The sequence below is a fragment of the Pinus tabuliformis genome, chromosome J (genome assembly GCF_031772625.1).
Source record: "Pinus tabuliformis cultivar Carrire ecotype Pingquan chromosome J, CPIR1, whole genome shotgun sequence".
Taxonomy (NCBI): Eukaryota; Viridiplantae; Streptophyta; class Pinopsida; order Pinales; family Pinaceae; genus Pinus; species Pinus tabuliformis.
The window spans coordinates 931,764,748-931,780,332 of NC_142295.1; the positions used below are offsets into that span (position 1 = coordinate 931,764,748).

General features: G+C 36.6%; 1 protein-coding gene across 2 annotated transcripts; it reads right to left on the reverse strand.

The window, feature by feature from the left end:
- Positions 1-960: 960 nt before the first annotated feature.
- LOC149229826 (flowering locus K homology domain-like) lies at positions 961-10,167 on the reverse strand. Of its 2 annotated transcripts, none has more exons than XM_089378750.1 (7): positions 10,013-10,167; positions 8,517-8,868; positions 6,247-6,496; positions 4,761-4,909; positions 4,329-4,595; positions 4,028-4,222; positions 961-1,658 (listed from the first exon to the last, which is right to left on the reverse strand). In XM_089378750.1, the coding sequence occupies exons 2-7, from the start codon at positions 8,802-8,804 to the stop codon at positions 1,335-1,337; spliced, it is 1,473 nt and encodes a 490-aa protein (XP_089234876.1). In that variant the 5' UTR covers positions 8,805-8,868; positions 10,013-10,167; the 3' UTR covers positions 961-1,334. The 2 variants fall into 2 exon arrangements, with proteins under 2 accessions (XP_089234876.1, XP_089234877.1); XM_089378751.1 differs by lacking the exon at positions 10,013-10,167 and adding an exon at positions 9,855-9,970.
- Between the last annotated feature and the right edge of the window lie 5,418 nt (positions 10,168-15,585).

The following is a 15,585-nucleotide window of genomic DNA, read 5'->3' on the forward strand; positions in this document are numbered from 1 at the left end:
AAATAATGAAAATGAATCTTTAATAAAACATGAAAATGCAATCTTAGTAAAATTACCAACAAATCCATTTGTATGAATAAAAAAATTGAAAGTCCAATTTAACCCTTGTAACAATGGAGTTGTAGACAATTTTTAATTGAGAACATTAAAGGAGATCCAGCACTAAGTTGTCCAGCTAAATTTTGTATCTTTAGAAAGCAATCTGTATAAATTGAATAATAAAAATGCAAATAATCACAAATAATAATCACAAAGTAAAATTGACAAATAATCACCAATAATAAGGCTAAATATGCAAAATGTAAAACTGGGCAACAATTTTATAATACTAAATAAATTAGAAATGATTGAAAAATGTTATTAAGATTAGCTAGAACAGAAGGAACATCGAAAACCATGCCTAAGGTTTTAGCTTTTGCATTACATCAGTGTATTTTTCCTTGACAAGGTGCAACTAATTTGGTGTCCTGTTTGTGACATCTAGATAAAATCTGAAGATTCTAATCAAATTAATCACATTTCTAGCATTGGGCGTATCAGCTGACTTTTAGTCTCATCAACATTGATTAGAATATGAAAATACCTGACACTGATTGTATTTTGCAGAATCAAAGGGATACACAGGAAAGTATCTGCATTTCTAATTAATACATGATAACTTGCAAATCCATCTGACCAGCTCTAATTTGTAATTTGTCAATTTTCAGTGTTAAAATGTCATTCAACATACAACATGACGTGAGGAACATTACACTCAATATTCTACCAAAAGTTTACAATCAGGAAATTGAAACCAAGAGATGTCACTGTCCACTTGGAACTATTAAGCACGGAGAAAAAGACCTGAATAAAACGCAATCAATTTGTGTATGCAGTGCAATTGAAAAGCTATAGCAGCAATCTTAACTGAATAACAATGAAAATGAACATGGTACAGAACAATGTTAATAAACTTCGATCAGTAACAAAGATATAAAGATGTCTGCATTCACTAAGCCTCAGTTCTAGAAGCACCAAGTCTAATTCCATAATGTATCCAGAAAGCTTTGCATGTCATAACATACAATGGAAAAAAGAAATTTGAGTTCTAAACATGCCAAGATAAGCCCCGTCTCATTTCAAAGCCATGTTATGAAAATGTGGACTTCACCTATAAACACACGTTTTTGCAAAATTTCACAGATTGCAGTTGTTCTGCACTGGTAGCAAACCTCAGGTAATGTCTCAGCCACAGCTTAAAAATTAGCATTAATCACATCAACGTTGGTTCCACATAAAAAAAATCTCAGTAGTATAAACAGAAGCGTAGAATACCAGAGCATAAGAAAGTTCATCTAATAGCGGTAGCTGTTGTTATAGTTGGACTCGTAACCTCCAGCAGAGTGACCAGCAAATCCAGTATTCGATCGTGGGGAAGCATACATGGTATTATGCCCTGAATATGAATTATAGCCTGAATCAATGGAATTGTACACATCTGGTGGTCCTGAACCCCGATACACATCTGCTGGAGGTCCTGAACCTCGATACACATCTGCTGGAGGTCCTGAACCTCGATACACATCAGCTGGAGGTCCTGAACCTCGATATACATCAGCTGGAGGTCCTGAAGCCCTGTACACATCTGCTGGTGGTCCTGAAGCCCCAGCCATAAAGTTCTGTACAACAAAGATTATGAAAAGATCTTCAGAATTATCTTGGAGTTAAAAATTCAATAAAAGCATAATAGAAACTTTTCATCCAAATGTCAGTAGAGATTTTAAACCTGAATTATTGAAGATTCAACAAAAACCATGCCACGTAATTTCTTACCATCAGTAATTCTTTCCGTTATCATGTTGCATAAGCAAATATCCACGCTCAAGTTCCAAAAAGGGAGTAATCAATTAAGTGTATCACATGTCATAAGGGTCATATCTCAAACCGCCCAAACAACTAGCATCGCAACAAAAATGCTGGGAAAAAAACACAGAGACTCTTGCTGTAAATTTTGAATCTTACGAAGTGAAAATGTTAATTGCTAGCGATATGGATGCCACCCCTGTAGCTGGTGGATTATCCAGGTATGCTATCCAATAGGGCTAAGTTAGATTTCCTAAAGAATATTGGCAAAACTTTGTATGTACTTACAACCCAAATTTAATAAATGGGAGGTTTCTCCAATTGCTGTAGGTCAAACTGCAACAAAAGTACAAATGGCACTAACCATATGAGTGGGGAACCATAGGGAAGGTTTGGGATCATAATAAGTAATTACAGTACAAATATGGCATAGAGTCAAAATACATAAACGGTCAGTCCTATATCTAACTAGGGTTGCATGTGAGAGGCATAAGAGGTTAGGCATTCATAACAGAAAATATGGCTAGTGGTGAATTTCTTGTTATATTTTAACAATCTTCACCTTGACAACAATTTATCTAAGTCCTTGCCCAAGCCAAGAGAAGCCAACCACCACTATCGCTTCACTAACAACATTGGTTTAGTAACATGTCTGCACAGTTATCTTGAATGTGGACCTTTTGAAAATCTACTCCACCTTCATCAATGACCTGTCTTACAAAATTATACTTGATATCAATATGCTTAGTCTTGCTATGATAAGCTGGATTTGTATCCAAATGAAAAGCACTTTGCCTATCACTTGTGCCTCTAAGATACTGAAACACCCTGGATTTGCCATGTGCGTGCTAACAGCATTCATTGCATGTAAACTATCCACTCTGGTACATATCATCACATACATCAGACTTCCTACCACATTAGAATAAAGTACATGGGACGATTCTTTTCTTGCTCACTACTAGGGCAGACACCTGAAGAGAGCTTAAAATGGGAAGTAAATGGGACATTATTTATCTAAAATTTTATAGGAATTTTCTTTACATACTTGTTGTGAAAACCTGTGGTTACCATTTTTTCTGTCTCCATGTATTTCAATGCCCAAGATTTGTTTCACTCCTAGATCCTTCATATTAAAGGTCCTAGCCATCTGAGCATCACTTGTTGATCTTGCACTACGATAATGAATTTACCATTCAAACTTTGAATTGCTCACGATGGTCATAGCCATCTGAGCATTCAACTTGTTGATCTTGCCCATGCTTTTGCTTGCAACAAGCATATCGTCAACAAATAACACTAAGATAATGAATATACCATTCAGACTTTTGAAGTGCACACACTGGTGATACTCACTTATAGTATAATATGTTTCATCATGAAGGAATCAAACTTCTTGCACCATTGCCTAGGTGACTGATTCAAGCCATAGAATGATTTCTTATTCTTGCAAACTAATCTTTTACAATGTTGCACAAAACCTTTTGGTTACTCCATGTACATCTTTTCATCCAAATCTCCATATAGATTGGATATTTCTCTAACTCCCAATCAAGCAAAGCAAATAATGCCAGTCAACTGTGGTGGCTAAAGGTTTCTACTCTACACTCCTTATGTTGGACATTTGCAGTGAACTATAGCACATAAAAGATAATCAAGCCATTCTCTAGATCCTTTTCATTGTACTAGGATGGGGAACAACAAGATAGATGGATAGACTTCAACCTTGAATGGCATAAGAGAAACAAAGATGCCCAAAAGACAGAAGTAGAGAAAAAGCCATAGAGCATTTAGAAACAAAACCACAGAAATCAACTGCTACAAGCATTCATCACTAGGTTTTGCCTAAGTTTTGATGTCACAGATCAGGCCTAGCCATTTGCGAGTCCTCACTTTATTGTGCAGGTGATTATGCCCTCCAGTGTCAGAACCACCTGCAGCCTCCCGAGCATAGGGAGCTTCTAGAGTTTCTCAAACTACAAAGGAGGTTCCAAAAACCACAGAATGGACACTAAAATACACCTCACACCCTCCTCTTTCAATCAATTTGCACTAATGCTTTTAGAGACAAAAACCACCACATTAATGTTCTATTTTAAGTTACAATTATTATTTTTAGGTGCAAAGTAATCCACCTCTCTAACAGCTGAGAGAAAACAAAGCTCATAAGATGCAAAAAATTAACCTGGATCAACTGCTGTGCCGTCTGCACTTGAGAAGCAGTTCCATGAATTTCAACTGTCATTTCCCCAGGAACTCCTCTAGTTTCTTCAATGGTTATAATTGCTCCACTATTTCTTCGACAATAACTGATATTTGCACCATTTGTCCCAATCACAGCATCAGCATATGATAACGGAATTTGCATCCGCTGAGAAACCTACAAAAGAAAGCAATAAAGAATTTACATATCGTATCAAATTACAAAGTAAAAAGAAAAATCCCAATAGCAAAAATGCCAGAATAACCACAATGCATGTACAAACCTGTGTGATAACAGGTGCCGGTGCCGCATTTGGCACTGAATGACCACCAAGCGGATCTCTGCCATACATGTTTAAACCATGGTGGGAGTGAGTTTCCGGAGGAAGGTCTGACGGTGCATAATAATTATCATGTGGAGGAGCAGTGGGTGTGTATTTGGAGTTATTTCCAAAAGCACTGCCACTATTGGGTAATGAACTGGTTTGGTTATGACTCCATGGCTGGTGGGGCAGGTTCTGCTCCATCTGAGACTGATTTGCCTTTGACACCTGGATAGGAAATAATCACAGTATTCTTACTTCTTAGTGTATTTAATAATTTATTTTCATGCACGGCAACTGAAGCACCAATAAATCAGCCGTATTAATTGATTAAAAACAGAAAATTTCACCAATTAGGCATTCCACTGCAGAATAGCATTGTAAGAACATTACATTCATTTCAAACAAAGGAAGAACGCTGCGATCAACCAAGAATTTTCTCAGGTGAGAAACAACTAGCTCAAGGGCCTTGTGTACATTTGCGGGCTCTCCTTGTATCTCAAGAACTTTGTCATCTGCTAAAGCACAATATGGGATATCCTCTGCACCCATTTCAAGGAAAGTAAATGCCATCAAATTTGTCTCCAATTAAAATAAAAGATATATTATAATGAATATCAGTTTTCTTACTCATTATTCCAGGACCACAAAATTATTCAAGGAAGAGACAATAAAAATAAAGATGAAAAATCCAAGTACCTTTCCTGAGTTTAGGAGAAGTGAAGTGTTGCATCACAACTATTAAATGATACATATCTTCATCACAGATTCACAACTAGAAGATTACTTGCCATAATTCATATTTCCTACCCTAAGCCTCCAAAACAATACACATTTAAAAACGAACTTCAGATACATCATGGATGATCTCAATATCACAGATTGAAATTTGATACTAACCAAGGCATACAAGATTAAACTTGCATTAATGGCTTGCTTCTAATAGGAGGTAAAACATCCCGTGTGAATTCCTCCTCTCTGGGGAAAACCTTTTTTTAGTGGCAACAATAAAGCTGCTAACCTAGCGGCCCATAACTAATCTCAGATGAGCCAACACAATCATCACAGCAGCATAACAAAATCCAAATAGGAAGTATTCCAATGGAGACAAAAAGGATAACAAAATGTGCAGATGGAGGCACCCAAGAAGGTTGGTCAAGAAAAGAGCTAGAAACAATGAGGATGTGAAGGATTATATCAAGTTGATGAGTAAGTTGATCTAGAAACAAGGGAAACGCTAGAGAATATTTTAATACAGGAACCAGACTCCAAAAAGTAGTGACCCACCAAAATTCTTGGAAAAAGGGGTTATTTGAATTTAAGATGATGAGGTTGAATTGACAGTTGAAGGCTTGGAAACAAAATCTGACAATTCTTAAAGTTGGGCCAGAATCAATTTTTCCTACATAATTTTTGGAGACAAAAGGTCTACTTAAAAACGTTAACAGATTTAGTTGATGAGAATCGAGCATAACAGAGCAAAGATCTACTTAAAAACGTTAACCGATTTAGTTGATGAGAATTGAGCATCACAGAGCGACTGTCAGATATTCTAGAAAGTAGTGAGGGTCATTGATCTTGATTACTGAAAGGATATTTTATGGTATTGCATTCTAAAATTTCCATTATGTTTCTTACGGTTACAAGCTGCACCAATTTTTAGTAGCAAACAAAGAACTTCACTTAAAAATTTCAAAGAAGTGCTGGCAAAAAATATATGTTGTGACAATAGTGGAGAAGTTTTTAAAAATGGAAATCATTAAAAAATGAGCTCTGGTTATATAATATAAAGTGACAAGTACACCACAATTCTATTGAAATAACCATAAACTCACAACCATATGCATTGTAAGTAATCTATAAAGGTTCAAGATTATACCAGCACCAACTACTCGAGCAGCAGCACCTGAGTTTTCCTGAATCGACTTTATTGTTGCGCCTTGCTTACCAATTAAACTTCCAGACTGTATGCCTGCTAGTAGCAAGCGAGTTATTATTGGTGCACCCCCAGCTTGTTGAGTTCGACCTACTTCATCTATACCTTCAATAATTCGCTTATGAACTTTAAGGATCCCATCCATTGCTGGAGAAATTGTTGAATCAGGTTCTTCCTTTGCAGACACCATGACCTAAAACATAACAAAGCCATCATCACATTTATCATTTTATGGTTGCACTGAATTGTATATAAGATACTCTTTTAAAGATGCAACACAAAACACAGAAGACCTATAAAATATACTATGAATGGACCATGTATTGAAAAAATAAAATATTCTGTAAGAGATCTTTCCATCACGAGATCAGGAAGACATCACAAAACGATGGGCTATCAAATCAGGCAGAAGTTAATCTTGATGAATAATTTTTTGTATACAAAGTTGCATACATCCAATAAAGTCTAGAAATGGAAAGGATATATAAAATATGCACCGAAGAAATAGGAGTATGGATGCATGTATGGAGCTTGAAATGAACCACTGGTTATGCATGACAAACTGTACATCTAAAGCCAAGAAGCCTAGCTATATAATCTAGGAGGAGCCCTGGATCTAGAAGTTCCATCTCTTTTGACATCTAAAGCTGAGGGGAAGAAGCTAAAAATGGAAGACTAGCTGCCTGAACAGACCTAGTGAGAAATACTATGTAGTTAGTCCAGGTCTAGGACCACCTCGAGGCAAGAACCAGTCATCTGTTACACTGGAGGGATCTTCTCCAGGGTCTGAAACTAGAGCTCCTAGCCTCCTCGCTGATCTAGAGACTGAAATGATCTAGGCCTCTCACTGTCAATTGGTGCCAGCAACAGATAAGACAGCAGGTAAATGGGGTGGAGAAAGAGCTTACCAAGTTCCAATGACAAGATATTTTTATTGATGTCTGGCCCCAAAATAGGCAGATTAAGATAGTACATTAAATGTAAGTACAAAGCAGGAGTCTCAAAGCAGCTCCATCAAATGCTAAAAACAAAGAAAATTGTAAAGGTCAAAGTACAAAACTATAAACTAAATACTGAATGTCTAGCTCACTAAGAAAGAGAGAAGTACAAAGCAGGAGTGCAGCTCCTAAATCAAAAGTTGCAAAAAAAAGAGAAAAAATTGGTCACAAAAATGTAAATTAAGTTTTAAATGTCTAGGTAACTAAGGGGCAGTGAAAACACCTGATCTCATGATAGATGGGAAACCTAAAGATGATATGCTCTTCCATCTCAGTTTCCTGTACGTGAAATCTGAAGATGAAATGCTATTCCATCTCACTTTCCTGTACATGATATAGGCAGAATGTCATCTTGGAGCATGGAAAGTAGTGATCTGTCTCAACCCTTTGAGATGTGTATTGGAAAAGTGCAGCCACCCAGGATTGAGAGCAAAAGCTACAGGAAACCCTAAAACAAGTTTCTAAAGCCTTTACATAAATAATATCCTTGAGAAACTCACTCTTGAGGAGAACAAGTAAATAGTGGTCTTGGTCATTTAGGAAAAATAAGATAGACCTTAGTCATTTAGGAACCTTGAACAAAACCCTGAATTATATGTAATTTCCAGGAACAGAATTTGGAAGGCATATGGGAGAATAGAACCCAGTCGACATGCACAAATATCAAGTTGGTATAAGATATGACCCAACCTTTATCATAAATCTGGGTTGCTATTGTAGAATTCTGGAAACTCATCATAAGAAATGCAACAGAGGAAAATAAACAAACAAGTCAATTTTATAAACTTAACATGATAAATGCAAGGAAAAATAAAAGAAACTCAAAGCATACAGAATGTGAAAAATGAAAATTCATATACAGGAATACAACCTAGGTAATGCAACAGGAAGATCACCAGACAGGCATGTGTATTTAGCTTTTAAAATTTAATGTTCATATTTATGACTTAATTTTCCAGTAACGGGCAGATTTCTCAGGAAAACTGAAAATAATGCATATGTATCTCAGATTCATCGCAATCTCTTTCTTGAAGTATGTAATGAAATAAAAAATCAATATGGACTGCAACACTGTACATATAACAGCAATAACCACAATAAGTCTAAATTAATGCCTCTAAACTGTAATAGCACATAAGCAATTCAGCAGTCCTATAAATAGTTTATTTCACTGAGATTTCCTTACATAAAGAATTAAAGCAACACAAAACTTACAACACGCTCAGGGGTGCCTGAAAGTCCATCGAGAATCTTAATACGAGATCTGGTCTCCTCGCACATTTTCTTGACAAATTCACCCTTCCGACCTATTATGCCACCAACCTTCTGACTTGGAACAAGCAATCGAAAAACATTCTCTCCAGGCCATCCGGGCCACTTTTTATCACCACCTGTTCCAGTTCCCATCTCTTCTTCTCTTCCCCTTTTCTGACCAGGATTAGCATTTCTAGGCATTCCAATTATGTCTTTTTGTTCCTGCACAGATTCTAGAGGGGTTGCCATTTCCAACTGTTGCCTGAATGGTAGTATACAGCAATTTAGACACTCAACTCAACCTGCTAGAAACCTTTGCACATACAAAAGGTTTGTTTTCTTCATCAGTACGAGTGTGTTAAAGAAAAATGCAAAGACAAATTGAAGATGATTATGATAACATGTATTCAAAACAATTAGAGAAAACTCTCCTATAATAAATAAAAAAATCTAAGTTATCCTATTATCTGGCGAACTAAATAGCAAGAGATAACATAATCTCATTAATGTTCCAAAAATGACTACAAAAGCAAGCCAGATGTGCATCCAGTAACATAAGGCACAACTTATTGAAAGATGGCATAGGAGCATCTAAAGGAAATATCTTGCGAGTGAAACTATGTCCCCTTCACCCTTCGATGGGATACTCTGTTTCATTCAATCCTTCACAAAATGCCTTTCTGATCTGTAAACCACTTTATAAAAATATTTATCAAACGCCAGTTTTCAGGCGATACAAGACCAAACAGCTTGATTATTAGTTGTAAGTGAAAATGAAATAAGTCCGTATATGCAGTCATGTTACCTTCTGACCGCTCTTACACACAGCGATGCATACGGGAGTATTTTATGAGAATGGGTTTCACTGTTAATACAAACTAATAGATCATCTGGAGCTTATGAAGCTCGGGGCTCAAACACAACTCTATACTTACTAGGCACCCACGTTCACACCGTGGCTTAGGAGGTTCCACAATAACCCTTACACTGAACAAAACAAAACAGTGCAACCCTAGGGTATAACCTCGGACCAATGCACAAACCAAATATGTAATACTGAGCTAAAATCTCGACTACCAGACCAGAATATAATCTATTCCCTTGCTACCGTGCAGGAAGACAAGGTCCATGTGCGTCCTGTGATGAATAGGTTAACTTAATGGTAGCTCTCAGAACGCGGCGTCGACTAAAGTTCTGGCAAGCGGAATCTGAGTACAGTTAATCCGGAAGCTAAGTGCGGGACCAAATAAGTCTTAGCTCCGCGAATAGCAGGATATTTCACAGCAAATAGGGAAATACCTTTAAACTTCATGGCGAATATCTATAAAACTGCTGCTACAACGCAAGCCCCCGAATACAGTAGCAGGTAACATAAATCCAGATATCACACATCTTTAGCTCAAAAAACCCAAAAAGAGTACACGGAAGAAAGAGACGGTAGAGTTTTCGGCGCTTACCTTCGGCTGTGTAGATCAGAGGAAGCAAACAATGCCTTCAATGAATATTCTGCATAAAAGAGCTCTTAACTTGGGATTTAGTGTATCGTTCTCTACACTAACACTTACTAAGAATCTAATTCGACTCGACTCGCAGTTTACCTATTTATACCAGTTTGTGTCCAAATTCAATTAATCTTCGTAAAAAAAAAAAAAAAAATCATGACCACATGGGTAGGGTATAGATGGGGTTTTAAGGTTCAGAAGCATTGACACTTCCCTCTTAATTTTTTGGGGGTGTGTCATCCAAAATACCTATGCTTTCGGAAGTGGCAATAATTCGAGGTAAAATTTGATTTTTTACGTTGAGGCGTGAGGGTCAATAAGGCAAAACTGGGGCAATAGGTCGCAAGTGCATTCGATTTTAAAAAATAAAAGTGGTAAATGATTTTTGAAAAAATATAAATAAATAAAAATAATAATAATAATATATATTATGAAATTAGGAGTATTTATTGTGAAGTATTACAGAAGAAAAGGGCGGAATAAATCAAGCAGATGAAGAAGCAATATGTCTTATAGGTTATTTTTAGCCTTGTTTTGTCAACTCGTTTCAAATCACTTAGTGTGATGATGATGGAACCACACTCAATAGTTTGAAAGTGTCGACAAAAAATATGAAATGTGATTTACGGAAAGCATTCTCTCATACTATATTCACTTTGTTTATTGTAAATTTGTTAAATAAATTATTGCATTGCTAAGCACCCTTTAAAGTTAATTAATTAAAAGTCGACTATGTTACATGTTATTTTGAACTTAGGTATGTTATGTCTCATGCTATCTTTAAAATTCATTGGTTAGAGGTAAATTGGGTTATAGGTTAGGGTGGTTTCATAAATATGAATGGTTAAATTTAATGGTGAAAAGTTATGAGCTTTTTAACGTTGGGTACGATTTAATTTTTTTGAGGATCGCTTACTATGAAAATCATGGAGACATTTTGAGGTAGTGGTTGAACATGTGGTTGCACCCTGAGGGATTATATTAATATTCTCATGATCCATGTACACATAAGTGGATCAAAGCCCACCCCCATGTCCTTCTTCAAAAAATAATCCTCAAGATGTAGAACATTAAGCAACAAGGTGTTTTATTAAGGCACTTCTTGTGCGAAGGTCATTAATTCAAAACCCTGTTGGTACAAAAAATATAGCCATGTTAAGGTTTGGTGTGGCCATCCCTAAATGATTTTGACACCTTAGATACCCTTGGGTCATGGTTTCGTAGCAAAAGGTTAGTCCTACAAGCCATGTATAAACCAACGAACAACAAAAAAATGGCTTGATGAGATAATTGGGAGGTATGTCTTGCACTCTTTTCCCCAAGGTTCAAATCTCCAATGAGACTTTAACCAATTATGATAAGGCTAGAAGAATAGGCACCCCATGAGTAGGACCCCCCTCACAAGTGTGATTCTAAATGTCTTGATCCTTGTTAAGTATGTTTCATTCTAGGCACTAACTTGTGAGTTATTGGCTTTAGCCTGGGGCCTACAGTGGCAACGAACCAAATTTAAACCTAAGTCTTGCACAAGTAATTATGGTCATTTATTAATTCTTCTAGATTTTTTTTCAAAAAAAGTACATTGGGTCGAGTCCTTAGACCACTCTTACATGTATATTAAGTTAAGGAGTGATGATCACCTTTTGTGGTTTCCATATATCTTATTGATTAAAATTTTATTAAGTTAAAGACCCAAGCCCACTTCCCATGTTCTCATTAATGCATGTTGATTAAGGGTTCATTGAGCATCTAAGACTATCTACCACATTCTCTTAAAGGCTTATTATTAAAAGAATGTTGATTTAAGGATCTAAGTGTAACAACCCTGCTCAAAATTCCAAGTAACCAAGGTCATGGGACACGTATTCCAAGTTGAATGGTGGGCAAAACATCCTATTGGGTGTTCATTTCGGTTATTATGGCTAAGGGAAAATGGCAAAGGCAATGGCAAAAGCTTTGGAAAGGCAAAATGGTATTTTTGGCATTTTATTTATGAAAATAATGGAAATTAGGAGAAAAGGAATGTGAAAGGTCACAGGTTGCATGTGGGAGGAAAATGAAAGAAAATAATGGAAAATTGAAGAAAATAGAGGCCTCATTAATAAAAAGTTTATGAGGATCAGTTTGTAACTTTTTTGTCAGTTTAGTTTTGGAGCTCTCTGATCCGGATTTAAACAGGAACGCAACAAATTACATATATAACTATAAATACAGAGATGCAGCATAAATAATGCTTCATTTCATTAATGTAAAATACTGAAATATGCTTACAAACAAAAATGGAAATAAACCAGCTAGGGCGATGGTAGCTTATCTCTAAGAAGAGATGTGACGGCTATATGCCTCTGAACTGTGTTACAATGAGGCTCGAAGGCCTATTTATTGTTGACAAACAATGGAAAACCCTAAACATCCAAAAACCTAACCCTAGGAGATGAAACACCAAATTGTGGGCCTCGTTTTGTGTAAATTGGTACATAACCTTCTCGGGGTCGTAACTTTGGCATACGATCTCCGTTTGACGCACACAATGTCTCGTTAAAAATATCTATCCGAGAACTACAACTTTGGGAAGAGCAACATCGGTCCATGGATCCATGTTGCTCCCAGATTTTCCAAAAAACGTCATTTAGGGCCTCAAAACGGCTCCAAAAGTTTAGGACCCGAAAAACTGCTAAAAATAGTAAATTGTGCTACAATTAAGAAAACTGAAAAACTGAAAGAGACAGTTGTGGGGGTTCAAGTGGGATAGGTGGGTGGCCACCAACATCCACCTGGATCACTCTCTCTCCATTCTCTCTCTCGCACTCTTGGACATAAAGTTTTCTTGGAGCACTCTCACATTGGATCAAGAGAGCAAAAGAAGGACCAAGAAGGCAAAGATCAAGTAAGAAAGAGCAGGATCAAGCAACTACAACGGGATTATTTGCAGGTATCGATTTGCATATGTGGTTTCCTTGGTAGATTTGGCATGCATGATACATGCATGTGTGTATTTGGTTCTCTTGTTGTTATTGGCATGGGTTTTGCCAGGTGTGACAATGTTTTTCAGCCTTGCCTTGCCATTTATGGATAGCCATGGTGTGATGGGGTTCTCATGTTTTGGTTGAGCTGGATTGTCGGATGGATTCGAAACTGAGTGAGGTGGTCTCTAAAACAAAGAACACATGGCCTAGTTGTTAGGTCCCTATACTAGTAGTGGTTCCCTTATTGTTATCAGTGCACCCCACTTATTGTATTATTGTGCCCATATAGTCCCCATGTTGTTATTATTATGCCCCATAGAAGCTCACTATTATTGTTGTGCCCCTACAATATTATTGTTATGTAGGCTCTAATTGTATTGGGACCCCTTAGACTCCTATATATAGAAAGGAGGTCTTGTCATTTGTATCATCGAAGAATTGTTCATTTGTGTAATGTAAATGAGGTTTCCCCCTCGAAGAGATTGATTTCTAAGTCGTTGATCTATCTTTTCTATCTTATTTTGAGATAGTTTCATAGCATTTGGTATTAGAGGTTTGGATTCTACGGTTTCGCTGCTCCAAATAGGCCATCATGGCATTTTAGCTATAACTTTTTCTCTACGATGTTTCATAAGATTAAAAAAAAAAACCCATTTGAGTCGAAATCATTTTGAACCTCAAGTCCAAACTTCAAATCTTGTCTCGCTATATTTTAGGAGATATGATCTAAGGAAGTTAGGGTTTTTGCAAGCTCCAGAATTCCATCTCAAATAGGTCATCATGGAATTTTCACTATAATTTTGTTTCTACGAAGGTTTAAACTCTGAAATTAAAACCCATTTGAGATGAAATCTTGATGAAGCTCAGGCCCGAATTTCAAATCTTGTTTCAATATATTTTCAGAGATATGGTCCAAGACATTTAGGGTTTTTGCAGGCTTCCGAATTACATCCCAAACAGGTGACCTTGGGAAAAGCGTCATAACTTTCTCTCTGAGCATCAGATTGAAATTTCGTAAGACGTTACAGAAAGAGGACGGACTATACTTCTCTTTGTATCATTTTCAGGTCCGAAGGTTGAAACAGTGACACTTGGCACTTCATACAAGTTCGTTCTACTAAAAAATTATATAGTCAGGTCATCTTGGGAGAGTGGGCATAACTCTTTCTTGGAGAATCCAATTTCGATCAGACTTGTGGCATTGGAAGGAGGACACAGAGGGCTACCGCAGGTCGCAATTCCAGACCTTGGAGATCCGAATTTTCAGATATACAATAGATTCAAGATCAAGATCCTAAAAGAAAGAAAAAGAATGACTAGAATCAAGAAAATAGAAACACCTAGTAATCAAAATTGGATGGATGATTTGAAGAATGTGATCGAAGCTAAGATAAATAGTTTAATATATGCCATGGAATCATATTGGAAGAAAGTCATGGAAGATTTGAAGAAATACATGGAAGGTTTGAAGGAATGTGGGACAAAGCTGCTACAAGAAAGGCCTCCTAATGGCAAAAAGGAAGTAGAGGAAACTCATGATGAGAACAAAAGTAATGGTAATCATGATTTCATAGAATCTAATGTTGGATTGAAGACCCAGCATATTCCAAAGATAGATATGAGGAAGTTTGGTGGCAAAGGTCTCGTAACATGGATACTACATATGGAGAAATATTTTGATCTACATAATGTGCAAAACACACAAAAGGTATGTATTACATCTTTATATTTAGAACCAAATCAGTTTGTATGGTATAGAGGGATTTGTTCTCGTAAACAACTTGTCACCTGGTAAATTTTCACAGAGGAAATGATAGCACATTATGATGATACAAAGAACAACACATTCTTTAGCCAACTGATAAATCTCAAACAAAAGGGTTCAATGGCAGAGCACATTGAGGACTTCCAAAAATTGAATACAAGGGTAAATGATATTCCAGAGAAGCATAGGATTGAAGTCTTCATAGGGAATTTAAATGATAACATCCAACATGAGGTTCACCTTTGGGAACTTGATTCATTGGAGAAGGTATACAGGTTGGAAAGAAAAATTGAAAGCAAAATTATGGCAACAAGGAAGCCTACCACTCATAACTATAAAGATGGAACTGTTGTTGCTCCTAGCCTTTCACCACCTACAAGGTTGACACCAAAAAAATTGGAAGAAAAAAGAGAAAAAGGGCTTTGTTACAATTGTGATAGAAAATACACTAAAGGTCATAAGTGTGTTGAGAATAAATTAATTTACATAGATGGGGAAGAGGAGCAAGAAAAGGAACAAGAAATGTCAAAAGAAGAGGATATACACCAGGAACCAATCCCAGAGAAAGAAGAAATGAATCTGACCATATCTTGTAATGCATTGACAGGAATTACCACTCCTCAAACTCTCAAGATAGAAGGGCATATTAAGAAGAAAAAGGTAATAGTGTTGATTGATTCGGGTAGTACCCATAATTTTATTCATTATAAGATAGCCAACCTATATCCAGCACCAGAGTGTCAAGAAATGGTTGCAAATGGAGGAACCATAAATTGCTCTGGAAAGTGCCATAATAT

Excerpts from the sequence above, each read along its gene's own strand:
- LOC149229826 (XM_089378750.1), bottom strand. The coding sequence starts at position 8,804 with ATGGCAACCCCTCTAGAATCTGTGCAGGAACAAAAAGACATAATTGGA. Across the intron at positions 4,596-4,760 it reads TTCCTTTGTTTGAAATGAAT|GTGTCAAAGGCAAATCAGTC; the intron begins GTAATGTTCTTA and ends TTTCCTATCCAG. Across the intron at positions 4,223-4,328 it reads CGGCACCTGTTATCACACAG|GTTTCTCAGCGGATGCAAAT; the intron begins GTTTGTACATGC and ends TTTCTTTTGTAG.